At 39.9% G+C, this 26,740-nt stretch overlaps 3 protein-coding genes across 3 annotated transcripts; 2 read left to right on the forward strand and 1 right to left on the reverse strand.

The window, feature by feature from the left end:
* The first annotated feature begins 6,905 nt into the window (after window positions 1–6,905).
* On the forward strand, window positions 6,906–8,017 carry LOC125994299 (immediate early response gene 5-like protein). Its single transcript, XM_049763555.2, has one exon. The coding sequence runs from the start codon at window positions 6,951–6,953 to the stop codon at window positions 7,947–7,949; it is 999 nt and encodes a 332-aa protein (XP_049619512.1). The 5' UTR covers window positions 6,906–6,950; the 3' UTR covers window positions 7,950–8,017.
* Window positions 8,018–8,567: 550 nt separating this feature from the next.
* Window positions 8,568–16,661, forward strand: LOC125994298 (carnitine O-acetyltransferase). The gene is made up of 14 exons (XM_049763553.1): window positions 8,568–8,729; window positions 11,095–11,364; window positions 12,279–12,397; window positions 12,858–12,911; window positions 13,606–13,771; window positions 13,863–14,037; window positions 14,136–14,314; window positions 14,394–14,494; window positions 14,583–14,702; window positions 14,809–14,931; window positions 15,024–15,159; window positions 15,252–15,314; window positions 15,388–15,525; window positions 16,154–16,661. The coding sequence occupies exons 1-14, from the start codon at window positions 8,703–8,705 to the stop codon at window positions 16,367–16,369; spliced, it is 1,887 nt and encodes a 628-aa protein (XP_049619510.1). The 5' UTR covers window positions 8,568–8,702; the 3' UTR covers window positions 16,370–16,661.
* Window positions 16,591–25,655, reverse strand: adamts13 (ADAM metallopeptidase with thrombospondin type 1 motif, 13). Its single transcript, XM_049763552.1, has 29 exons — window positions 25,484–25,655; window positions 25,167–25,230; window positions 24,955–25,088; window positions 24,728–24,811; window positions 24,523–24,647; window positions 24,301–24,447; window positions 23,727–23,861; window positions 23,244–23,394; window positions 23,061–23,165; window positions 22,829–22,980; window positions 22,662–22,725; window positions 22,389–22,515; window positions 22,178–22,326; window positions 21,967–22,087; window positions 21,751–21,831; window positions 21,491–21,672; window positions 21,257–21,413; window positions 20,618–20,750; window positions 20,365–20,544; window positions 20,051–20,249; window positions 19,868–19,970; window positions 19,665–19,794; window positions 19,080–19,256; window positions 18,812–19,016; window positions 18,171–18,498; window positions 17,955–18,098; window positions 17,681–17,860; window positions 17,080–17,255; window positions 16,591–16,973 (listed from the first exon to the last, which is right to left on the reverse strand). Exons 1-29 carry the CDS (start codon window positions 25,583–25,585, stop codon window positions 16,800–16,802), a joined length of 4,209 nt encoding a protein of 1,402 aa, XP_049619509.1. The 5' UTR covers window positions 25,586–25,655; the 3' UTR covers window positions 16,591–16,799.
* Between the last annotated feature and the right edge of the window lie 1,085 nt (window positions 25,656–26,740).

Raw genomic sequence — 26,740 nt, forward strand, 5'->3', positions numbered from 1 at the left:
GCAGTTTACAGCTCTTGAAATTGCTGGTGCACTTAATGTTTTTGTTTCTGTGTACCGTATATGAATTAAGGCAAGAAAAATAAAAGGATCGTTGTCCAGCTTCTCACACGCCAGACTCCAAAATAGCTTTCTTTAAAATGTATTAACCCTTCAGCTTCAATAAAAACGAAGCAAATCATTAGAGTGGCTCTCTTGCAGTAGAATGATTTCTGGCCCGACTTCAGCAGCCAACCCCCCCTAGTCCACACCTGTCAAAGTATTCTTGAAAAAAACACCAAAGCCCCTGATGTAGTACAGTGCACAAATGCATTATGTCTGACTGCAGGTGTCAAACTCAAGGACTGGGGGCTAGATGTGGTTCACCACATTATTGATGTGGTCCATGAAAGCAAATAATGTGCATGGACTTCATGTTTCTTGGGGAAATAGTAAATTGATTTCACTTGTTTTATATTGCAAGCGTTATTTTTGTGTTTTTTGTTTCATGATCAGTCTCCCTTTTAAATAAATTGAATCATATTTGAACAGTTTTTATAGGCCTCTGATTTCATAACTAGTTATCCATCAATTTGTTGTGTATAAGAATTACAAGGTGACTGTACATTTATAGTCATAACGGTTCACCAAAAGAAATCATAAATACGGTGTGGCTCGCAACATAATGAGTTTGACACCCCTGTTAGGTTAGACAATTATACTGGAAAAGAAACCCAAAACACTTAATGAATTAATAAGTCAAGAATGAGATGATTTGAGTAGTCCTGAATTTTGTGTAGACTTTTGGGAAAATTTCACACTTCCAGCTTTGTGTGAACCATTTTGAGAAAGGCCACTTTCTGTTCCAGCATGACCGGGTCGCAATGCAGAAAGCAAGGTTTTTCAAGTCTTGCTTGCGTGAGATTTGTGATGAACTCCTCACAGAATCTTGGTCTCGATTGTATTGACTCTGCGAGTACCTAAAAACACCTAGGAAGCAACTTAGTTTGTGAGCTGAAAATTCCCATGTAAAGAGTGTGAAATCTAGTCAAAGGTGTTGGAAAAATCATGTAAAGTACTTATAAAGTCACTCTTAACTCTTTTAAGGTTTAGCATGATCATCTGGTTTGCTTCTTCAATATCTGTGCAGTCTATATATATATATATATATATATATATATATATATATATATATAAAACAAAGTGTTCACAAGCTAAACTAGAGCACGAGTAAAACTTTACTTACTTTTCTTCATAAACTGGAGTGCTGCCATGAGCACTGGGTTTCCCCTAACTCTGAGTATTTCATGTTGGACACCCTTGAACTCCCTTTCCTGTTTTCCTGCCTGAGCTTGTCGCACTGAAGCACGCCATTCTGTCTGCACAGGTGATCTTACGCACGGGAAATGGAAACTTCTTGCTTGTGTGTGTGGTGTGTGTGCGTGTGTGTGTGTGTGTGCGTGCGTGCGTGCGTGCGTGCGTGCGTGCGTGCGTGCGTGCGTGCGTGCGTGCGTGCGTGTGTGTGTGCGTGCGTGCGTGCGTGCGTGCGTGTGTGTGCATGTATGCATGTCTGTGTGTGTGTCCATACACGCATGTATGAAGCATGCTGGGATACGGGGGCGGGGACGGGCCTGAAACAGGATATGTTGGGAATAACACAAAACTAAAAAAGAAAAGTGTCACATGATCTGAAAGACAGAGCTGATTTATTTGGATTCAGAAGGAATCTGTTGCATGTGGTTTAGAGGAGAAAATGTTTCCCTTCGTTGCTCTTAGTGAGCTCAGACACAACACATGGAAACATTTTCCGAGAGGCCACTGCTCTGTGAGTGAAAGGGGGAAAAAAAAAGCTCGAGACCTTTTATTTCTCCTCCCACTTTTCATAGTGATTAAATTGCATACATGTGTTTGCCATATGTCGAAATGTCTCCTCAATGTACATTTGTAATGCACTCTGGCTTGGAAGCACAATTAAAAGATAGGTATGTTAAGCGGTACAAAGTATATCTACCAAAGCACTGGGAAAGTGTTGCAGAGATTTATCAATAAACATCCAATTTACAGCCTCGATTTCAGCGTGTAATAAATAGACTTCCACTCAAATGAGACAGTTGCATGTCTGCTCTATTGTCTGCCATAAATATGCTGGAAGGGTTGGTTAAATATTGATAACGCCAATTTTCTGCCTACCCCACACACCCTCTCTCCATCACCATCACATACACAGACACACACACCCACAGACACACATCACGCACACATAGCAAACCCCTCCCTCTTTCTCTCCTTCTATCTCGCGGTTATTTCACCCTCATAGTAACCTTGCTTATGCATATTGCATATGTAAATAACGCAAGCCACCTCTGAAGTAATCAGGCGCATCCTCTACAGAGCAGCGTATTCCTGCGGTGTGTTCCAGAGTCGGAAGACTGCTATTGTTAGCAGACGTCCTTTTCTTGAAGGGCTCATTCGACTCAAAATATAGCTCATTTGTTGAACTGTAAAACAATATGAGAATTTTAAACTTACCAATTTCAAATGTAATTATAGTCATTTCAGTTTACAGTTGAGTCACAAATCAGATTTGCATTAATTATTAATTTAAAATAAAATTAATGAAGTTAATTTAACAATATTGAACATGTCCAGTAGTTTCTGTTTTTGCCACTATTAATTGCAAAACGTGTAATACTTCTTATATATTAAATTATATAAAATATATAAATTATATACAATTTTCAATATATCTGTAGTGTTTTTAAAGCGCTATACTGTATTCTCTTGTTATGGTAAACAGGGTTTTAAGTTCAATGGGAACAAAAAAGGATTTAGCCAGCTCAATTTTTTTTGGGGTAGTTTCCCCACTTTAATGTTTAAGATCATCAAACAAATGTAAAAATTAGACCAAGGCAACTGAAATAAAAATAAATTGTTGTTTTTAAATGCTCATTTGAATTTGGGTGTAAAAAACATAATCAGAGCTACCTAAACCTGTGTGAAGAGGAACATGCCCCAGTTCATTCTCACTGACCACACCCAAACCTGGTTACCTCTAGATCATCAAGAAATCACCTGAATAAAACCTGTCTGACAAAGTCAAGCTGGCCCAAATATCTGAAAAATCTGCAACAAAATAACACGAGTCAAAAGAATTCAGTAACAGATGAGAAATAAGGAATTGACAGCTGTCAGAATGAGAAGGTCACACCCATTCCTGAAGCTATAAGACTTCAGACAATCACAGACATTATCCACAAATTGCAAAAGTATAGAACAGTGATGAACCTTCTCAGGAGTGGCCAGCCTCCAGAAATTATCTCAAGAGAACAGAGACAACCCATCCAGGGTTCACAAAACAACAACAACAACAGATCAACGTCAGAACTGCTGACCTCTCTGGCTTCAGTTAAGAGTGACTCAACAATGAAGGAGACACTGGGCAAAACATCCATGGCAGAGTTCCAAGGTGAAAACCATTGCAAAAAAACTGACTCTAAATGTTTCCCAAGACTTTGGGGACAGTATTCTATGCAAGGACGGAATCAAAGGTAAACTTTTGGAAAGTATGTATCTTCATCTGGCGTAAATATAAGACAGCATCTCAGAAAAAGAACATCGGGCTAACAGTCAAACATGGTTGTGGTAGTGTGATAGACTGGGGCTGTTCGGCTACTTCAGGACCTGGATAACTTGCTCTGATTGATGGGACCATGGATTCTGCTCTATACCAGAAAATCCTGAGGGATAATGTTTGGCTATCAGTTTGTGACCTCACCTTTGAGTTCTGCATCACAACAACGTCAAAGGCGCGACCACAACAACAAAATGAAAGTTTTGGAGTCAAAGGCAGACTTGAATCTGATTGTAATGCAGTGGCCTAAGACTGAAAAGACTATTAATGTTTTCACACTGGACTTTGTAGGTTTGCATTTTTGCCCTACCTTAATAATAAAAACTGTCTCATAAAAACTGCATATTTTGTTTACTTTTGTTGTCCTAAACTAATATTTAAAATTTGTTGTTGATGGGAATAAGAACAAACAAATGAAACTATGAAGAGGCAAAGATTTTTTTCCATAACAAAGTATCTGAGAAAGAGTGTGGAAAATGTGAATATCCTTTTTTTTTTTTTTTGCAGAGCCTTATTTAATGCAAATTATGTTCACAAAACGTTTCCATTTTACAAGCAAATAAATGACCTTACTGATGCTGTATTGAAAATCTATATTTAACATCTGATCCACCAAATACAACCACATACTACTGTTTACATTTTATGTTTAGGAGTGTGACAATATTGATTGATTATAACATTTAAATCTCACATTGTATCTATTTCACATGTTGTCTTCATCTTTGACTCCACCACTTCAGTACAAGTGTGTCAACAAATGGGTTTTACAAAGATATTCGTCACAGTTGTGAAAATACACAACGCTAACAAATACTGTTTTAATATTTGAGTAACATGCTAAGAATGAGTAGGGGCAGAATATTAGAAACAACTATCAGTATGTCAGAGTGCAGTTTTATACTGCTGCAAGGTACAGCCACATAAATAAACCTCCAGTAAAATCTCTATCAAATTCATTATCTCATTCAAATCTCAGCAGTATCTTTGTAAAGCACCATTTTAGGATTGCTGCATTACAATATGCTAGTGTGCAGAGTATGTATACAAATATTTAGGTTTCTACTTTTAATGTACAGTCATTTGATTTAGATCTTTTTACATTGTATACATAAAAGTTCATAGAAAGCAATCTGCAAAAGGGTTTAGCTTTACGTTGTCGGGCCCTCTATGTTACTCGGTAAATTGAGCTACGCTGTATTTACATGTGGTAACTTTTGCTTTATCGCATTTATCGCACTGGTGCCCCAAATGCAGTAATGCAAATGTTGAAACTGTGGCCATTTACGAATGACATTCTTGTTTAATAGCATGAAAGATGTGTGCTAATTTACCCTCTAATCATTTTTCATGAGATGCTGAACCAACAATTCAATGCTATGCCACACATTTGTATCAATCTGCTCAGTGCATTTTCAATTACATTGCTGCAAGAGTACATAGATCCCAGGCTCCAGTTTACACGATTATCAGAGCATGATCACCATATTAGCGGCTGTCCCCCACGTTCACCTTTTTTGGCAGCAAATCAAAGTAATATCCAGGTGTTCCGTATGATGTCAGCCATCTGCATGTGCACACAAACAGATGTGGGATGACAGATAATTTCTCTACTAAGAGCTTTTACCTCACACCTCTGAATTCTGTTACAAGGTTTCTATTATCAGAGGCAGTCCTAATGACATCATTGACAGCTTCAGACTGTACACTCATGGTTTACTGTGTAATTTACTAAAGCCTGTCTTAACACTCATGTTAACAGCTGCATCAGAAATGTTTCTCCTCTCATTTTGCTAAATAAAAGTTCTCAGTGTGATGCACTGCAGTATCAAGATCATTGAAAATATTTTTTTTTAACGTTTGGCATTTCTGGAAACTCAATATATTAACAGCTCTTATTCCCTGTATATACTCTACTACATTATATTGCATTACCATTATATAACAGAGTATTTGCTATGCTATGCTATGCCATTGCATTACTATGTAACCACTTTTCTATTAAGACTATCAAATTAAAATGTAATCAAAGCAAGAATGTTGCACTAATGAGTTGCTAATACATTAATGGTTTACTAATACATTAAAGCAACACTGTTGTAATATCCCCAAGAGAAAATATTGAATGTTTTTTCATCCTGATAATGCGACACATGCTTTTGCTAGAAATAAACACGCGCACGATCGAGGTCCGATGGACATGCATAACAAGTGGCTCAAGCAGTTACGGGTTCAGTACCCTGCTCAAGGGCACCTCTGTTGTTTTTCTTGGGAAGTAGAGACGTATCTCTCCAGCCAGAAGCATATAGTCTGCGTTAGTAATGGGTGTGATCTGAACCAGACTCGCTTTATTCTGTATTAGGTAAATCCGCACTGCATTCTGCCATATTCTGCTCCAGTGCTTCAACTATTGTACTTGCATTGTTCAATATAGTCAATGCTATTTACTAAGCACGTATATAATTTACTTGACACACCTGCTATTTAAGTAGTCAAACTTATTAGTCCACAATGAGATCCAATAACAGATTTGGCTTTTTCAAGGACAATCATATTAATTTAGCACAATGTTTATGACTGGATTTGTGGTTTAGAGTGCTTTATGTACAACTGCACTGAATCCTATAGAGAGGTGTTTTTTTAAATTCAGATTTTTTTTTTCTCTTCCACTACATGAGTGGAGCAAATTATTCAGGGGAATTTTCAGTACATCAATGACAGACAATAAGATGTTTATTGGTAAATAATTGTCAAATCAATTGTGACTATTACCTTATAAAGGTGTAATTCTGTTTTAAGAATAATGAAGTCTCTTATAAATGTAGATCATACATTATTGTACGGTAAATTCACAGTTCATAGCCAATGTATGCACGTGCTGTTTCTATGATATCCACATATTTTCTTTATATTAGATTTGACTCTTTTCTACTTTGTTTCCCCCATACGTTTGCAGTCCGCTAAAAATATTCTGTTGAACTGATTATTCCGTGTTACTGCATTATCCAATGCACGAGTCTGCTCCGCAATATAGACATTAAAATGTACCACTCCATTCCTCCATTCAAACAGTGAGTTGTGTATGGCTCTATGCATCCTGTTGTATTCTGTGACCACTAAAGTCAGGTGACTGTTGCCGCACAAAGATTTAAAAAGCCCGGAACACATTTTGTGAAATGCAGCATGGCCTTGCTTATATGTGCATTCTGAATGAGGCATGGAGTGATATTTGCGTATAACAGAAGCACCACCTCCCTCCCATTGGACAGCTCCTGTGCGAGGGCGTGGCAAGGAAATATGAGAGTTGCAAACCCATGCCCTTACTGAGTAGACATGGAGCGCCATGTACATGGTCTACTCGAACCAAACAGGAGTCTCAACTAGAAACCTTGCCATTTCTTCTGTTCAAAAGGCAAAGGATTTGAAAGACTGGAGGAGAAGAGTGGTCCTGTCGAGGATGGAGTGTGCTTTTGACGCACAGAATCTGATCTCCATTTCTTTGAGGAAAATCCAGAGCTCCAGGACGCAGCGAGGAGGCATCAAGCTCCACAAGAACTTGCTGGTAACCTACGTGCTGAGAAACGCGAGGCAGATTTATATGAGCAAGAACTTGTCGCCGACGCCAAGGACGCAGCAGTACGAGGATGTCGCCACGGCCCGAGAGACGCAAGAATACCTCGAATTGACCGGGAGCTTTACGGAGTTGGCCAATGACTTCTACTGCAACTTTGGCGGGGTGGACTCTGACACTTGGCACTGCGGAGCGCCCCAGCACCAGTCCAGCTGCCAGTCGGCAGAGGTGGCGCACCAAGACGCATCGGCGTGCGCAATGGTTCCTCCAGGTGACTCTGACCTCATGGTGGCGGAAAGCTTTTGGACTTGTGCGGACAAACCCGCCTGGGAGTCACACGCCCCGATCACGCAAGTCAACCACAAGACTGTCCTGGACTTGGACACGCATGTTGTGACGACTGTCACCAACGGATACTTCCACTCGGACTGTTGCGCGCAGCCAAAACCGTCTCAGGGCACGCAGTGCTACGCCAAAAAGAGACGGATGGACACAAGTTATCATATTGTTGAGCCAGAGTTCTATTTGTCTGACTTTGGGCCGCTGCCGTGTAAACGGCCGAGGACTGATGAAGATACACATTCAGACTCAGAAGCCTTGGACTCCACGAACATCTCCAACCTGATCTCGGTGTTGGGTTCAGGTGGACTATCTGAGTTTGTGAGTTGGCAGCACACGGACCTCGAGCAAATATTTGCCTCGCAAACTATGACTTTAAAACACACATTGTTAACAGGCAGTGGTTGGACACGAGCAATCGAAGCATTTTGATTTGTATAATTGTTAGCTTTGTACCGTTTATTTCATTGCTTTCTAATAAAATATGTCACCACTGAAAAGCTTCTCTCTTCTGTTATTGAACGATGTCATCCCTTTCACATGCAAACAAATTCATGTACAAAAAGGCAAACAGCTAGGTGTATAAATGGCATTCTGATACCAGGAAACATTGATTATATGCATTTATTAAATGCATATGATCTTTATTTGCTGGTGCGTTCTTGTAGTTGCAAAGTCTTTGGATTGTTTACTGGCTGGGTGGTTTAATGCGGGATCTTTGCAGCGACGCTGGAAGAGCTCCACCATGTGGCCAGTATGGAGATGTGCATGCTCACGAACCACAGGCCGTGTTATTTTGTAAATATTCACTAATATGTATCCGTGGTCATTCTGTCTGTTAAAGCACAGTTATGCTTATATTATTGAAATTGCATAAAAGGTTCAGCATTATCCATGATTAGTGTATCAAACAAACATTATTATAAAGCTTCGACGCGGTTAATTAAGAATTGATATTATAATGTAGTTATTGGGGACTGAGTTTGTCTGGTTAACATTATTTGGTATAGATTGCGTCTGCATCAAAGTTGAAAAGCAGATATTTAAAGGGCTCGCAGTTGCCTTTGCGCGTTGGTTCCAAGGGGGGCGGGCGGCTCAGAATAGACGCTGAGCTCGTCCTTGAGAGAGACATGACCGCTCGAAGGTTTGACATCTTTAAAGACATCAGTGCGTCGATCTGACGGGATGTTGGCCGTTTTTGTCAGAACCGCGGTGAGTGTATAGTGAGTTTATTTTGCAAGCGCTTGCGTAATCCAAAGGTACGGACAGTAACATGTGTTTACTTTGACTGCACCGGGACGGTTTGACAGGGGGTGGGGCGCAACCTGCTCGGGACTGTAAGACTGTTTCGACACGATACCTTGCATTTTTCTCGTCTCTCTTCCATAGATTTTTATTTGCCAAGATGCAATGAAAATAAAAATAAATGCGTCAGTGTCGTTATTCACAAGACTAGCCTGCTTTTTAGCAGGCTGGCGTGCGTCATTACGTTAGCTTACTTATGCTTGTGCAGTCTTCTCAGTAACCTAATATCGCACTACTAAAGTTTTGTATTTATATATAAATGCGTCTTTTATTGAAACACACTGTCGATTATTTGGAGCTTTATGCACTGCTGACGCAACCAGTACGGTTATCTTTTTTGTTTTTATTATATTTTGAAAATATCAACCGGAAGTTTCTGAATAAACACACAGACAACATTCATACTTGTGTTTATTATTATTATTATTATTATTATTATTATTATTGTTGTTATTATTATTATTATTATTAGTTAATCCCTAAATAGATATGAAATGGGCCATTGGTCAATATGAAATGGGTCATTGGGTTAAATGAGGTTCATGACCGGTGAGGTACCATCTGGAGTCAGATATGTACCCAAATTAAAAGATGATCTGTATTTCATTTTTGACCTTAAATGAAACATGTGTAAAGTCAAATAATTTTTTTTCAAGATTTGTTTTCAAATATTTGAATGATTTCTCAATCAATTCCGCTTTTTTCAACAATGTTAAAGCAAGAAAAACAAAATAATATTTAACATAAGGTCAATTTAATGGGTTGTTGTTTTCAGATTGCTTGCTCTCTCTCTCTCTCTCTCTCTCTCTCTCTCTCTCTCTCTCTCTCTCTCTCTCTCTCTCTCTCTCTCTCTCTCTCTCTCTCTCTCTCTCTCTCTCTCTCTCTCTCTCTCTCTCTCTCTCAGGCTTGAACGTACATGTGAGATCAAATGTTTGCGTGTGTGGTAACTGGAGGCAATGCTTCAAAATCAGTAGAACGCACAGATCATTGAACTAAGATATAGAACGTAATTTAATGTAATCATTGCGAGTTATTTCCTTTCTTTTTTTTTCTTTTTTGTACTCATGCAGAAATGTCTCACTTACCTACCCTGCAATCCCTGGTTGGTCTGCACATGTTTGAAATGGACGCACCATGCACTGTTTCCGCATTTGGGGTACAAGGACGTGCTACCTTTCAGTCACTAGTCGAACGCATAGTGAGAACATTGATGGAGTCTTACAGCTTTATAACATGTCTCCTGGGGAGACATCAAGTTACCGTAAATGAGGTATTACCTTTCTAATTGCTCCAGTTATCCTAGTGTTGGCGAAGCGATCAAAGCACCCTATTTGCTGTTACACAGTACATGCAGGTTTGTGTATAGACTTGCACGGCTTCCTTTTTCACGCTCAACTCAGCTTTGTTTATCGAGCACATAACCACTACAACAAGAAACAGTGAATAAAATGTAATAGAAAGGCTTTATTGTCACTTACTGTGCTGCAGATGTAGCAAAATTGAGGTAATGAAAACACAAAAGACAACTAATAATGAAAATGACAAACATATACTACTAATGGCAAGATTAGGATATACTATATGTCCCTCTGGCTCGAAAGTTGCTCGATTCCTATGCCCAAAGCTTTGTAGCAGACTGGCCAACTTCATCGCCCCGCTAGCCGGCTACAGAGCAGGGATCCAGGAAAAAGAGGGATTTTAGCTCTTCTGACACAAGCAGGGAGAAACAGAGAGACGGACACATTATGTGTTTGTTTCACCATTCCAAAGGTTCAACCATGGCAGCCTTCTATTTTAAGTGAACATGGTGCAATAACACATCTGCTTTGTTGCTTTGTTGTTTTGGTGTCAGTTTTCACAAACCAAGTCATCCTATTGGAATGAATGTTATTTGTAAACCCTTTGAAATGATCTTCGCAGTACTAAACAAGCTCCTCACTATTCTTTCTCTGTTTGCTATCCAAGTCTTGTGTTACATTCTGTTAATCTTTGACAACATGATAACATATTGATTAATGACATAATGTCGTATTTGTTGGGCAAATCGGTGCTTATCCAAATCATCGTTGGGCACGTGGGTGACTCGACACAAGTGCTCGATAGTCATAATAGTCCGTCTGTTTGTTAGCAGGACTGTACAAAATCTATTCTACACAGCTTTGTGGAGGGCCATGGCCCAACAAAGTACCAGTTGAATGTAGATTATCCAAGTTAGGATTGTTCTCATTTGTCAGAAATCTTTCTGATTCTAATCTAAAAATGCCTTCTACAGCTGCGGCCTGGCGTGGTGAAGCCATGCCGAATGTTGAGGCCGGTTACACACATCCAGGAGAGGTCTCTGGTTCACCAGGAGGGTTTACCTAAGTTGCCTGTGCCACCCTTGAAGCAGACGTGTGATAACTACCTGGCTGCACTGGAACCTATCGTCAGTGAAGAGGAGCTTGAACACACACGGCAGCTAGTGGAGGAGTTCCTCAAAGGTGGTGTGGGAGACCGCCTGCAGAAACGTCTTGAGCGACGGGCACGAAAGACCGATAACTGGGTAAATGTTTGCCTTTATCATTTGCTGAGGTGGTAAAAGCACTTACAATATCTACAACAGTGGTTCTTAACCTTGTTGGAGGTACCGAACCGCACCAGTGTCATATGCGCATTCACCGAACCTTTCTTTAGTAAAAAATATATATATTATTTTAAATTCAAGACATAGATGTTTTTTTCTGGTGCACAAAATGAACCGTGCAAGAACGTCACCTTGTTCAAAGAACAAAACCAGTACAATACATGAACTCACAACAAATGACATACCTGCAAATCAGTGCAACTTCTGCTGTTGCCTTTGCGAGACCAGTTCAGATATCTGTCATCACCAATTTACACGATAAATCAAGTCTGTTCCGACCTCCGCAGCGGAGGCTCTGCCGAACCCCTGAGACCGACTCACCGAACCCCTCGGGTTCGATCGAACCCAGGTTAAGAACCACTGAGCTACAGTATACAGTCATATGTGTCGCCACTTCTGATTAATATTGTGTTTGTGGAATATTAGGCAGCAAAAGCAGCTGTTTTTATCCATCTCATGGGGTGACCATTTTGCCACTTGCTGTCGACTAAAAATGACATCGCAGTTACCAGGTCTCAGTTCACAACCAATCACGGCTCAGGTTTAGAAAACTGGTAAGCCATGAGATCTGGCAACTCTGGCAAAAAAATGAACAGGTGTATTTTGTCTGTTTAATTCATATACCACTAATGAAATTTTGAACATTTTGAAGTTGACTTCGCTTTAAGTAGAAGTACAGATTGTGAATAGTAAAATTTTAAGTTTACTGTCAATTACCAGTCAAAGTGTATTTGTACTTTGTTACTTCACTCCACTAATCATTTGGTGTATATCAGCAATGACAACTTTTGTAATCTAATTCTTTGTGGCCCTCTTGACTTTTTATTTTATAGCTATCGGAATGGTGGATGCAATCAGCCTATTTAGACTGTCGGATGCCGGTGGCTGTCTACACCAGCCCCGGTGTGGTTCTGCCACGCATGCACTTCCAAGATCGCCAAGGACAGATGAGGTGAGCCACCACCATTTCCACCTTTGGAAACCTAAGTGTCCTACACTATCAAATGCCCTGCTTTGTCATGTCCTTCCCTATCAGATATGAACTTTTATAGACAATAAATATTTTGAGATTAACTATGTTAGTTTAGTGTAAACAAGTTTGCATGCAACTGACGTTTCAAACCGACCTTTACCCATGCTTTCTTCGCCATGCTGGCTATTTAAAGCAGGCCGTCCCCAGGATTGCTCAGCTGTTTTCGACTGCTGTGACCCACGGGATATGCAGTGAACATGACATCCACATTTTACAGGAGCCAATAGTGTATATGCTTCAGCAGTGCCTTTTTTTTTTCATTCAATATAGCACTTTTGTACTATTTAGTTAGATATCTAATCAAATCACGATTTATACTTTACTTTTATTACATTATCTATACTTTTGTATCAATAACACAGTGACATCTCCTCTGCAGGTTTGCAGCTAAATTGATTGCAGGAGTGTTGGAGTTTAAAAAAATGATTGACAGGTGAGTTTGACCAGACAAATAGTACAATGGAACCTCTAAACTGAAGTCCAATTCGGAAGTCATGCTTAATGTAAGCGTATCACACTAAGACTTGAGTTCAGTGAGCATTGCATTACATATGCATGTTTTGCTCTAGTACACCACACACACAAAAAATCACCACCTTCAGTATGGGGTGTTTAGACAAGAGTCAGCAGAGATTCACATTCCATGCAGTAATGATCTAGTTTACCTACTATATCAATCTTCACATATTAACAAAGTTGAAACACATTGTGTTGTTTTTATCTTTTAACATAAATCACACTATACATAATTTTATAGAATGTTAAAAACATGATTCATTCGAGTCTGATACCTTTGACAACCAATGGTTTACTGTTTCTACTTAGGCTAAGATTAAAAATGGCTGACTTGTTTTTATACTCTTATATCAGTGAAAGTTAAGTGACTGTACAGTTACAATGTAAAATATGCATTTGCTTCTTCTTGAAGTATTTTGAATCAAATTCTCATTCTGAAATGTTATGTCAACAGTTTAGGCTCAGATCAAATTAAAACACTTACAATATTTCTAAAATCCAAACAAATCTAAGGTCAACTACCATAAATTGTGTTTAGCCTCCAAAGTCCCACTGTATCAAACCATACCAATGTGGATCATCATGCAAAATAAATGTCTGATGTATCACAGTGACACCCTGCCAGTAGAGTACCTGAGCAAGAAGCCTCTTTGTATGGACCAGTATTACCAGATCCTGTCATCTTGCCGTATCCCCGGACCAAAGAGAGACACTGTTGTGAATCACGCGATAGGCAAAACACCCCCCACTCACATCACTGTAGTGCATAACTTCCAGGTACTACTCTAGATGGCACTGTTGTTCTTCTCATACATCCGTTGCACAGCCCATAACAGAGTGAAATGATCCTGTCCGTTTTCCCTTGCAGTTTTTTGTCTTGGATGTATACAACAGCGACAGAACCCCGCTGACAGTGGATCAAATTTACATGCAACTGGAAAAAATTTGGAATACCTCTTTACAGACCAACAAGGAGCCTGTTGGTATCCTGACGTCACAGCACCGTAACACGTGGGGAAAAGCGTATAATAATCTCATTAAGGGTATGGTGACACAAAATAGTCTTCAGTCCACTTCTAAATTGTTCTCAGATTTTAGCATAAAGTGACTTTTATGTGTTTTTTTTTTCTCCACTCTGCAGATAAGACAAATAAAGAGTCAGTTCGTGCCATCCAAAAAAGTATTTTCACTGTATGCCTGGATGCTCCGATGCCTCGTGTGTCAGACGAGCTGTACAAGAGTCGCGTAGCTGCACAGATGCTGCATGGGGGTGGGGCTCGCTGGAACAGTGGCAACCGCTGGTTTGACAAGACGTTACAGGTGAGTGAATGCCTACCTCCTTTGAAGATAAAAATATGCAGATGACTGAGAATTACAATTCTGTATGAACCATCCACAGTTTATCGTTGGTGAAGACGGTACCTGTGGACTGGTGTACGAACATGCGGCTTCAGAGGGCCCGCCCATTGTGTTTCTCATTGATTATGTTGTTAAATATATGTAAGCTTACTTCTATTGTGCTTGGATAAACATTTTTATTCTTTTTAAACGGACTGTAGATGATTGATAATCTTTTTTTTTTTCACAGGCAAAAGACAGAAATAGTCCGTTCCCCCATGGTTCCTCTAACAATGCCTCAGAAACTGCGTTTTAATATTACACCCGAAGTCAAGAGAGACATTGAAAAAGCCAAACAAAATATGAACATGTACGTACATGTGAGCCTGTGTGTGTGATTGAAAGTATAATAACCACCTCTACTTGTTACAGTTAAAGATTTCAGGCAACGTCTTGTTTGTTTTTTGCATTGCCAGAATGGTACACGACCTGGATGTGAATGTTCTTATGTTCTCTAATTTTGGAAAAAATGTGCCAAAGCAACACAATCTGAGTCCAGATGCATTCATTCAAATGGCTTTCCAGCTTGCCTATTTCAGGTAAAAAAAAAATCCCCATTGACTTTAAATACTAGATGGTGCACATTGATGAAGTGTATGCATGGCCACTTTGTCTAATTGTTGCATTTCAGGTTGTATAACACATGTTGCGCCACATATGAGAGTGCATCATTACGAATGTTTAAATGTGGAAGGACAGATGTGATACGTGTAACGACGATGGAGTCTTTGGAATTTGTCCAAGCAATGCAGGACCCAACTAAACAGGTGTGGTTGTTTGTTGAAATATACTTAGGTCCCTGAATCATAATTTTGGTTGACAATGTTTATATGATCTGACTGTCAACTCTTGCCTACAGAACACAGAGAGATTAGCACTGTTGCAGAAGGCTGCTCAGAGACATGAGGAGAACACATACAATGTGAGAACTCAAGATTGGAATCTCAGACTTCATATCAGTTTGGATCTTAAGCAACAATGTATTTTCTTTTAAGGCCATTCATGGACAAGCCATTGACAGACATCTTCTAGGACTGAGGTTGCAGAGCATTGAAGATCTCACATCAATGCCTGAGATATTTATGGACACATCTTTTGCTGTGGCTCACCATTACAATCTCCTAACTAGCCAGGTATGGTTATCTAGACACAGTGAAGAAAGGCTTGTTAAAATTATTGGGAATGTGGTCGAAATAGAAGTGTAAATAAAATAACGCACAGTGTTAAGGGCCCAACAGTAATCTGTTCTGAAAGTTTGTTTTCCAAAAAGAAAAACAAAATCATGGGCCAGAAAACAGTAATGCACAGTTGATGATATATACTGTATTTTTGAATCTGCTATTCTGCTTACAGCTCCTAGTGATTTTTTTATTTTTTTTATGCAGCATTGCTGTATTAATGAGGCATTTAATTTAGTGTAATCATCCCTGCGTTGCTATAATAAGAACAAATCGACTAAGGCATAACTGCATGCCCATTATTGAAAAGATAAAAAAAAAAAAGTTTTTTCATTCCATCTTGACCTCTTTAGTACTGTTTTAAACACAGCAAAATTTAACTCGATTCAAATAAAAATGTGTCCTTCGGTGGGATACAAGCAGCAATTGAATGCTGTTCTGTTGACAGAAGTTTGATTGATTGAAGTTGAAATAGTTTTAAGAGTCCTTAAATAACATACGTATATTTAATTTTTTTGGGGGTCGCATCTCATTTGTTTACTTGTGCATGAGCCATCGTCCTCACCATGTCTGCTGGTTCCAGGTTGGTTCCAAGACCGACTGCGTGATGTGCTTTGGTCCAATGGTGCCAGATGGCTATGGAGTGTGTTACAATCCCATGGCTGAGCACATCAACATTGCGATCACAGCTTTCAACAGCTGTGAAGAGACAAATGCAGCCAAGTATGCACAGACTGTAAATGATGCTCTGTTGGACATGAGAGCTCTGCTGGAGGACACGGCTACAGCCAAGCAGTGAACCCACAAACAAGCCTGGAGTGTTTTTAGAGAGCGAGAGGGGGGGGGGGGGGGGGGGGGGGGTAACCGGACTGTGTGCAAGCTCCAAATCAACCGGCACTCAATGATAAGGAGCCGCAATGCACCCAAAAGTTTGGCAGGGCAACTTATTGTTTGTAAAGTTTCTGAGACGTGTGAGGCAGGACTCTTGAGGGATGACTATTGAAACAAAACACAAGTCTCTCTGATAAAAATGATATATTTTGTTACATGGTGTTGAATGTCTACATATATATAAACATTATGAACTGAAATTGCACCTGTACTTTTTAAATTTAAAATCTAATTTAACGCTAACATTCTGAATGCTTGCTCATATTTACTTGTTTCACAACAACAATTACGGTACATTGGCTATATCCGAAATATCTTGTAAAAAAGAATTCTATGCATTAAGAAGCCGAAAAAGTTCCTCGTTGTACAAATGAATATTCCGCTCTGAAGCTTCCCGGGGTGTGCTGGTAATCTCCATGGAATTCAACCTCGGCCATATTTCCAGAGGAGTGCCATTGAAACAGCTGTGAGCCTTTAAATACATTGGTCTTGAGCATATCCAAGTCCCGGATCTGAGCAACATGCAAGACAGGTTGTCAGGAATAGCACACATGCCCAAATATTACCGTTATTCCTTGCACAGTATTAAATGCAATATATACTAGCTGAAGTGCCCACCATAATGTATGAAGACTGCCAATTTGTGGCATTGAGTTCCAATCCTATGTGCACTGCTTGGATTCTTATCTTCACTGAGGGAGGGGCATTGATAAGCACCCGACAGGTATGGTTAGTATCAGAAGTTATTGGATTCTCAAATACCCCGCTGGAGGAAAACAGCTGCTTGTCACAATCTTTAGAGAAAAACAAACATTTCATTTGTGAGAAATACATAGATACAAGCATCTCCTGGTTAGTTTTGTAACCTGTGTTGTTAAAGCAGGTACTGGCAATTTAGTTTGTGTTTTGTTTTAAAGGAAGTTAAACTGCACCGTGATTACCCTCACGTCTTTACAAACAAATATCTTTTTCGCGAGATAGGTATTAACTGAACAATGTTTGATATACAAGTATGGTAATTCATATTAATATTCATGCAATGATTCACATACAGAAAATAATTGGGCATAAAATGAATTGCTTATTGTTAAAAATGAATCTGTATAAAATTAGCCAAAAAGAGAGATTTCTATGGCGCAAGATATTTTAAAAAACTAAATAATTCCATTTTGTGATCATGCCAGATTGTGTGTATTTGTGTGTGTGACGTGACTACTACTTTGACTGTGGCTCTTTTTCATGTTTCTCTGTGAGCTGTAGGTGAACACAATGCCATTCCCTGAAGTGAGCAGATTCTGCCGCACGAGAAGGACGTTGGTTCTGGTGGTCAGTGAGCTACCAGCCGCCTGCTCGCACTTCCTCACAAGTGCCAGTCGGTCAAAAAATAAAGCATATTCACCTGTGGGGACACATCCAATCAATTATTTTAGCTTTTTTTTCTCAAAATGCAGCATATGTAGTTAGACTATGTGTACATGCTGGGTAATTCTCACTCTTTTTGCAATTTAAGGAACTTGACTCGATTTTGATGTGAATGACCTCATCCAGCGGTCGGCCAATGGCCACCATGCAGGGACCAATAATATTGCTCAGGTCAACTCTACCTGTTTCTTGTAGGAGCAGCTCTCCACAGGCATCTGGTAATGAGCAAACACACTAATAGTCAACTCTTTAGTTCTTCATTAAAAAACGTGATTTAAACGAATTACTGGGTTTAGTTGAAGGACCAGTGGTTGTGGTGGACTGCAACATGGTGACTGTCCAGGGTAGACTTCGAGGAAGATTGCCCATACGGTACTGTTTTGTTATTCTATATGGAGTATGAGGCAGGTGAGAATCCTCCTCTAATGCAGGATGCATAGCTGGAGTGACTATTGAGGTAGGCGGCACATCCTTGCAGATATCCTTGCTGCAGCCCTGGATGGTAATGGGCTTGGGCATGTGCATGCATAAAAGTGGGCTGAGGGGTTCCGGCTGAGACGGGCCCATGCATGACACTGTCCTGGACTGAATGCCATAGCCACAGGACACTGAACACTTCAAAAAGAAATAGCAATACAATTACGTATATATTCCATATTCACAGCAAAGCACAATTTGTAAATAACTACTAATATCTTTTTTTTTTTTTTGGTCATAATTTATTCTACATGTTGACCTGACTAGTATCGCTCTAAGTCAGCTATAGGCTCCAGTTCAGCTTTAGGCTCCAGTTCACCTTTAACCTTAATGGGGCCAAGTGGTAAAAACAATAGATGGATGGATAATTCCGGTATTGATAGATGTCATTGTTGATTTTAAGCTATAGAAGTGTTATTTTCATGTATAGATTCAATTGGAATGAATGTACCTGGCTCCATGGCTTTGCTTCCCACCTAAAGGTGCACACCTGCACCAGGCAGGGCACCGTGGTAGCAGGTTTGACTGATGCATGACATCTGTCATCCAGCACCACACTTTCTTTGCTTTGAACAAACTGGACACAGGAGACATTCCTGTGAGCTACACCCAGGTTACAAGACACGGAGCAGGGTGACATACTCTGAACCCTCCACCTGAACACAAAAAAAAAGTGATAGAGTTGATAGTGGGGGGAAATGTGTGTTTGTTTAGTTCACCTTGCCGGACAGTTGTGGGTGTTACATGACACCACTGCTGTGGGTTTTGGAAAGTCACTGCACTCAGAATTGTCCAGCACCTTCTCCTCCCCGTCGATTTCCTGAGCACAGTACAGCACCGTGTTGGCAACCCCTCCGCCACATGTTGTACTGCAAATGCCGATCTTAGATCGCCACCTGGTGGAGAAAAATATCAGGTTTTTTCCTCCAAGATACAGTATAATTTAGATTGGTATAATCAGTCAGTACTCTGGCAATATCATTATCATTAAAAACAATTTAATTTTTTTTCTATTTATTGTTTTTGGTTATAGCTTTCTGTGAAGTAAAACTGCATGACATCATACTGAGAGGTGTAACATTACACAGTGCCAAATGAGGCCTTCAGAAGGCCTGAACAGAATCGGATTTCAAGTACATACTACATATTCATTAATTGTGTATTTTGTGCTTTTTGAGGGTCCCCAAATGGCCAGCGGGCCTCAAGCCTCATGCCTTCATCATATGAGATAACAAAAATACACAGCACCCTGTATGATGTTTTTACATAAGACTACAAATTTAAGACAAACATTTATGTCTTACATAGGAGGGCAAGGGAGTGTATGACAATTCTCGGATTTAGGAGGAGGTTTGGTTGAAGGGTCACAGTGGAAATCAGGTACCATCCATCTGGTGTGATGGTCCGCACAGGAGAACCACACTTGCATTGATCCTACAATGGGAACGTACTTTGAATGAGTGATGTGCACATGTGACTTGGAAGTTATTGCACATCTTGTGCTTACCATTGCCACATGTCTTGGAGCACTGAGTGACAACTGGACTCCACACAAACACAGGAGCTTGTCTGGAGCGTGGTATCAAGCCAGACTTTAAATCAGGCTGATCCTGTTCAGGAAAAACAATCCAAAGAGACCCTTCAGACATTGAAACAAGACAACATGGTCATGTTTTTTTTTTTTTTTTACCTCGATCGTTACGTCCCAACCAATTGGACAGACGTCCACTACACAGGGCACAGAATCAGGAGGCCTTATTTGATTTGAGCAGAATCTGTCATCAACTCTAACCTCTTCATTGTCCTCTTGCCGTACACAGGATATATTTCTTTTTACTTCTCCTGGCCCGCACACTGCTGAGCAGTCCCCTGCCTCTGACACATGCCACCTTAGAACACAAATAGCATTTTTTTTTTTTTTTTTTTTGCTTCAATTCAAATATACAATATCTGTCGCGGCAAAATGAATTAAAAATGAGTTGATGGTTAGGGTGCACTTACTACCTGGCAGGACAAGATTGAAGATTACATTTTTCAACAGCATTCGGAGCTGAATCAGCCGGGCACTCCGAATCCGGGACTCTCTCATCATCAGTGCCATGTTTCTGAACACAAGTTACAGAACGTATCTTCTCTCCACTACCGCAGGTAGTGCTGCAGGATCCAAACCTTCCCGTGATCCAGCTGTAAAGTGCCGTATGAATATCTCATTGCCACAGGACAAAACACAGCTGTGTCGTAATTTTGGCATACTGACCTTGGCGGGCAGGCTGGAAGCTGACAGGATGTATGCAGTGGTAGAGGTGAAGGAGAATCATAACAATAGTGTTCCTCTAGATGTGTATTAGTAGATTCTTTATCGACACATACATATTGATGCTTCTGCACACCTGTAAGAAATGTCTGCATGAACCTATGCTGCATAATCTGGAGTGTAGATTGTCTCTATAGAATGGCATTGTAAAGTTTCTATCCCAAAGCATATATTTATATATAATAAAAAACATATAATGATATATAATTATATACAATAATGCAATGATAGATAGTTGAAAACATATATAAGCGCCTTTATGAATTTTACAGCTACAGAACAGATACAATTATGTTTTAACACTTATCATGTTTGACACTTGCTGTGAGCAATTTATTATTTCTTTGTATTTAGTATATGCCAGATGCACCAATCATTTTTCTGACTTAAACTTCTAAAAAGCATACAAATGAAATGTGCTCTGTTCCTTATTGCTATACAACAGTAAGCTTTTAATTTTAATGTTTTTATGTTTAGTATTTTAGCAACAGGCTTCAAAGGGAAAGTCAATACAAAAATCTCAAAATTGAGTTTCACGCATCCTTCCTTACTCATCTGAATAAATCAAAAATGGTGGCATACCTAATCCACAGGAAACAGAACATGGTGTTGTAGTAATGATCCATAATCCTTCAAGTTTTTTTTCTGTCATGTTGCTGTGATCATTTGGAATGTAAAACTGATAACTAATGTTGGGGTTTGTTTTCTCTCCATATTCTTTTCCATAGTTGCGATAAACCTGCAATAAGAATACATTTTAAATGACAGGTGTTAATTTACCTTTGTTTATAATCAAAATGTTTATTACATCCTGACCTGAATGTTTATCTGCTTTTGTACTGGTCCAGGCAGCAGTAGCTCTTCCATATCAGGCAAGAGGTCAGGAGTCAGATGGAGGCGGTACTCAAGCCAGTTATCATCCAGTGGGGAGGGATATGTCATATTTAAAGCCATTCTACCCATTCCAGAGACAATATATTGATCTCCATATAAGACAGCTATCGATGTAGAGGGCAAAAACAGAAATTTGCAATCCTGCTACTGTGTGATTCTAAAGCGGAGCAAATATCACTCACCCATATGAGTGAATAGAGGTGCCCTGTTTATGATATGAACCTGTGTAGCATTTAATGGCACAGACAAGAAAGTGGTGTACTCTGAAGGTGAAACACAGGAAGTAATGAGCAGAAGACAATATATTAGTTCAGGTTAAAAGAAAATATGGTAAAACTTGAATAAATGACATGAAAATTTAGTTTTTCAGAGGTTCATAGATATCACATTATTCTTACCTTTTGCCTGACCTCCAGTGTAAGAGTCAGAGGTCAGTGAGCAGGAAGATCCCTCGCCACCACACAAACCACACACGTCTCTCACTTTCCCAGAGTGTAACACACCGTCACAGCCGAAGATCTGATCAGCAGTAAATATTTACATTGAAATACAAAATTTAATGTAGCAATTTTTTTTACATGTATTCTTTTGTCTCAAAATGATCTCTACCAGACATTTCCCTTGCAGACAAGCGGCTATTGAACCAGGAGGTGGTTGGCCATCAGCCTCGCATCGTGTCCCATCAGCAAACTGAGATCCACGGCTCACAATGAAGGCTTCTCCCTTGGATTGGCACATGTATCTGCATTGCTCATCACCTGATTACGGTGAGAATATTTCAAAACTAATTTCACAGGATGAGTATCTTTTGATTTCTCACCTTGTGAGAAGCCCACTGCAGGGATCCAGGTGTAGAAGGAGGCCTGGTCCGGATGAAGGAAAAGCGGATCAAGGTCTGTTTTGGAACATTGCTCAGCCATGAAATCCAGCTGGCTGTTTTCACATGGCTGCAATGGCAAAGGTACAAAGTTACGTATTTTTAGTAGATTGCTGTGACATTAATGATGAGGTAATTTAATGATGAGAAATTCGATCGAACCCAGGTTAAGAACCACTGGTATAGAGGCCCTATGTAAACAAACTGAGAACTCACCTGCTGGTTGCAAAGTTCAGCCTCAATACCCATCCCCATGCAATCATTTCCACCAAAAGCAGGTCTGAGAGAAAAAAAATCACTATTATTCATTAATTGGCTAAAAAATGCTGTTTTGTATTTGTGTTAACCTTGGCTAAAAAATGCTGTTTTGTATTTGTGTTGACCTTGGGTTGTTGCACTGGCGTGTGCGGTGAGTGACTCCACCGCCACACGTTCGTGAGCAGGGGGAGAACCCCGACCAGCCTGACCAAGAGCCGTGCACCACTGCAGAGGTGCTGAGCTGATCTGGGGACACACAGCGCCCCTTCAAACACCACTGTGAACAAGAGAAGGGTAGCTTGTGGAAATCATGCCAGTACGTCGCTCAAAAATCCATAAAAGGTCTTATTACATTACTTGATTAGGTCCACACTGGGTCCCATCTAGCAATGGTACTAGAAGACGTTTGCAAGAGCTGTCATCATTTGGGTCAGTGTGACAAGATAGAACCCTGCACATTGGCTGATGGTAAAAGAAGAATCATATTTGTAAAATGTCAACTGGTTATTGAGCTATAACAGTATGGATATTTGATATTACCATGTCTGGATTGGTAAACGAGCAGCTTTTTGCATGACTTCCAAAAGCTATTCGACACTGATCATCAACCCCATAATAGAGGCCAGGCTTCCAGTCCTGTAGGGAGCTTTCAAGAACTGGTAGGTCTTTTACACATTCACCATTCCCTTTGCTGGGAACACAATTGCATGTGATACCCTTTTAAATTTTAGAGCTGTAAAACATGATACTAAAATATTCCCAGAGGATATTAGGTAAAAGAAAAAATGTAAGTCAGGTGAGTATAAATCACCACATAATTATAAATGTTTCATGAGGAAATGTCAACAGTTAGATTATGTGGAGTAAAAAGATTATGTTTGGCAAATGTTTAGATTTAGATATTCAAGATTCCTGAGAATATAATCACAAAATAAAGTGGAAATAATCTGTCTCTCTGTTTGCATGCGTGTATTTGTGTGTGTGTGTGTGCGTGTGTGGGTTTTGGAAGTGTAGCTGCCTCACCTGAAAAAGGTAAGCAGTTGATGTCTACTACAGGATGACCAGGTAAGATCCACACTGTTGTAGCCGCCATCAGAGGCCATCATGAAGCCATTCCTACTGCATGTATTCCCCACGCCATCATGATTGATGCCAAAACTGAGCAAGGAAATGTAAATCCTTACTTCACAACTTATTTAGTTGGGTCTCTGCATGCTATAAGAATATTTGACTGCATTGGAGCGTTTATCTTGGGAGCGTCATTGGAATGGGGGGTCAAAGATATTTCAGGGTGTGCTCAAAACAAATCTTCTTTTTTTGCAAGCCCAGAATTTTTTCAGAAAACACTGATAGATTAAGGGGATTAATGGAACTGTGGGAAAAAAATCGGAAAATACCCAAAAGCCATTGCTGGTCTGGTACCTGGGAAGTCCAAGCATATTTCAGGGGGCAGCAGTGCCCCCTAGCTGTGCCACTGCTTAACTACTGGAAATGTTTATTGAGCATTTATACTTGAAACCTCCCATTATAGTTGCCACCATAGGACAACCTGATGTTGTCTTGAAACAATACAATTAGGAGATAGACTCTGCGGTACCTGTGTGCAATCTCATGAGCAATGGTGATCCCAAGGTCAAATCCAGTATCCTCTGTGATCACACAGCTCCACTCACTGGAACAAGCACCTCCCAGCTGCGTAACTCCTCTGACCTGCTTGTTTCCATCAGGCAACACCAAGTCATACCTGTTTATAGTAAAAGTCATGTGAAAATAAAACATTGTTTCTCCATCACAGCCATTACACCTTATAACCACAAACCTCGTAATGTACAAGAGGAGATCACCGTGCAGTGGGTCTGTGTCGTTTGACGGGTTTAACCGTGAGCCCCAGTCGCACACGCTTCGGAGAGAAGAGGTGATGTTTGTTGACATTTGGATCTCTGACTGAAATGGGACAAAAAAAAAGGAACACTGTAAAGCAGGAGAAGTTGTGATCTGTTCGAATTCTACAAGGGGTTGCTGACCTCTGGTTCTGACAGGATGATCATGCGAACTAGGTGTACCCTCATGTTGGCGCCCAAAGTCATGTCTCTCAACAGTTCTGAGGCCTGTATGTAACAGTAGAAAGGATTGAATAGGAGGTGCACATTCTTTTCATAATCATATTCCCAAAAATAAATTACAGGTTTTGAAATGCACACAAAGCTGCTAAAACGTACAGAGATTTTAGAAATTCGTTGCTCATACTTACAATGTTGAGGTTGGTGAGTGTGTAGCGTTCTGTATCCTGCTTGTGGACCTGCTGGACATCAGGTCCAACAACCACCAGTAGTTCCAAGTGTGTGACATCAGGCATCGGAGTTGACCGACGAGGTCGACCTCTCACTGTTTATAATATAAATGACATGAGTTTTTTTATGCTCCAAACGCTGTCAATTTTTTCTTCTCAGATAGCTCTCATACCTGAGACACCAGGAGAAAGAGTATGTGAAACCACGTCTCTTTGTCTGCTCGAATAATCAAACTGCTGCCGAACAAAACAAACAAAAACAAATGTTCATTTCGGATGTTTTGGAAGCTACCGATTGAAATTGTGAAAGACACGTTTTTTCATTTACATATTTTAGGCTTCCAGAAAAATAAAGTCCAACTCTGCAGGCAGTGGGTGTTTGACAGATGATAAACAGTTTAAAGTTGAAAAGTCCAATGGACTTAGCAGAGGCCCAGAGCGGTAAAATCACAAGCCACAGTGCTCGCGTCGAAGTGACCATTTCTCTTACCTCGGCCGATGGATATCTCATTAGCGTACCGAAGCCAGATAGGAGTAACAGCAGACAGAGCAGAGTCAAGAACACCATTCTGGCTCCCCTTCCGGAGCACATACTTGGTCTGCTTTAGTACTATAGGACAATAAGTGATAGTCCCACACTGCAGGTTGGGATCCTGCAAGGGGGAATGACTAACGTGTTTATGCAAACAGCAGGGACAAAGTTGATGGATGAGACTTTTCATTTGCTGTTTTTGCCTTGTGTGGGACCGCAGAGAGGCCCCTCATTGGTTGCCTCGTGTGTTTATACTGCGACTGTAGTTTCTGTTGCAGCACTTTTGGCTACTGAGCATTCCGTTCCCCTTTTATTTGATTTATACTGTCATTGGGAGAATGACTGATTAGTGTCTTAATGAGAGAACACACAGCACTTTTAAATGCCTTCTTTTCCTACAGCTGGCAGCACTTCCAACAACAATTTGGTGATGCATATCTATGTTTACCAATAGAGGGCAGACACGATCCTAAAATTGTCTGAAAGAAAAAAAGGGAGGATTCAAATCTATCCAGCATACGTACGTATCTACATGACCCATGACCACACCGGGCAGTTTTAAAGGCTTTTGTGACAGTGCAACGAAATTAAATGATGGAAAATTTTTTGTGTATAATGACAAGTACAGACAAACCTACAATGAGTACTCCTGGATAATAATTAATAATAATAATAATAATAATAATAATAATAATAATAATAATAATAATAATAATAATAATAATAATAATAATAATAATAATTAATTGTTATGTTTGCAAATACTTGTTCAAATGAAAATAAAAAGAGTAATTTCAGATTATGATGATTAATTTGAGTAATATGCACCATGTGGAAGTATTAAGACACCAGCTAAAAATAAAATTGGATAAATAAAGAAAATATTCTTTCGTGCAAATGAACATTTCTTTCAATTTCCATGTTAAATGCAGAGTGACTGGCCCATTCCTTCTTTTGTTTCCTGTTCCTCTCAGCTCTTACAATCTTGAGTGGGATTTTATTTCTAGAAATCTTGGATTGAAGCCCCATGAGACATCACTGAGCTATACATATCTGGCCATTGTCAGTCTAAATCAAAAGCTGTGTGACAGGCATTACACCAACATTACTGCACCTCAATACTTTTCTGGATTTACAAAGTGTAGTCGACTGTGATAAGTGTTGTTGGACTCCCGTGGTCATGTCTGTTGAGGGATTGTATATTTATGATGGAAT

This window comes from Syngnathus scovelli, chromosome 3 (genome assembly GCF_024217435.2).
Source record: "Syngnathus scovelli strain Florida chromosome 3, RoL_Ssco_1.2, whole genome shotgun sequence".
Classification (NCBI taxonomy): Eukaryota; Metazoa; Chordata; class Actinopteri; order Syngnathiformes; family Syngnathidae; genus Syngnathus; species Syngnathus scovelli.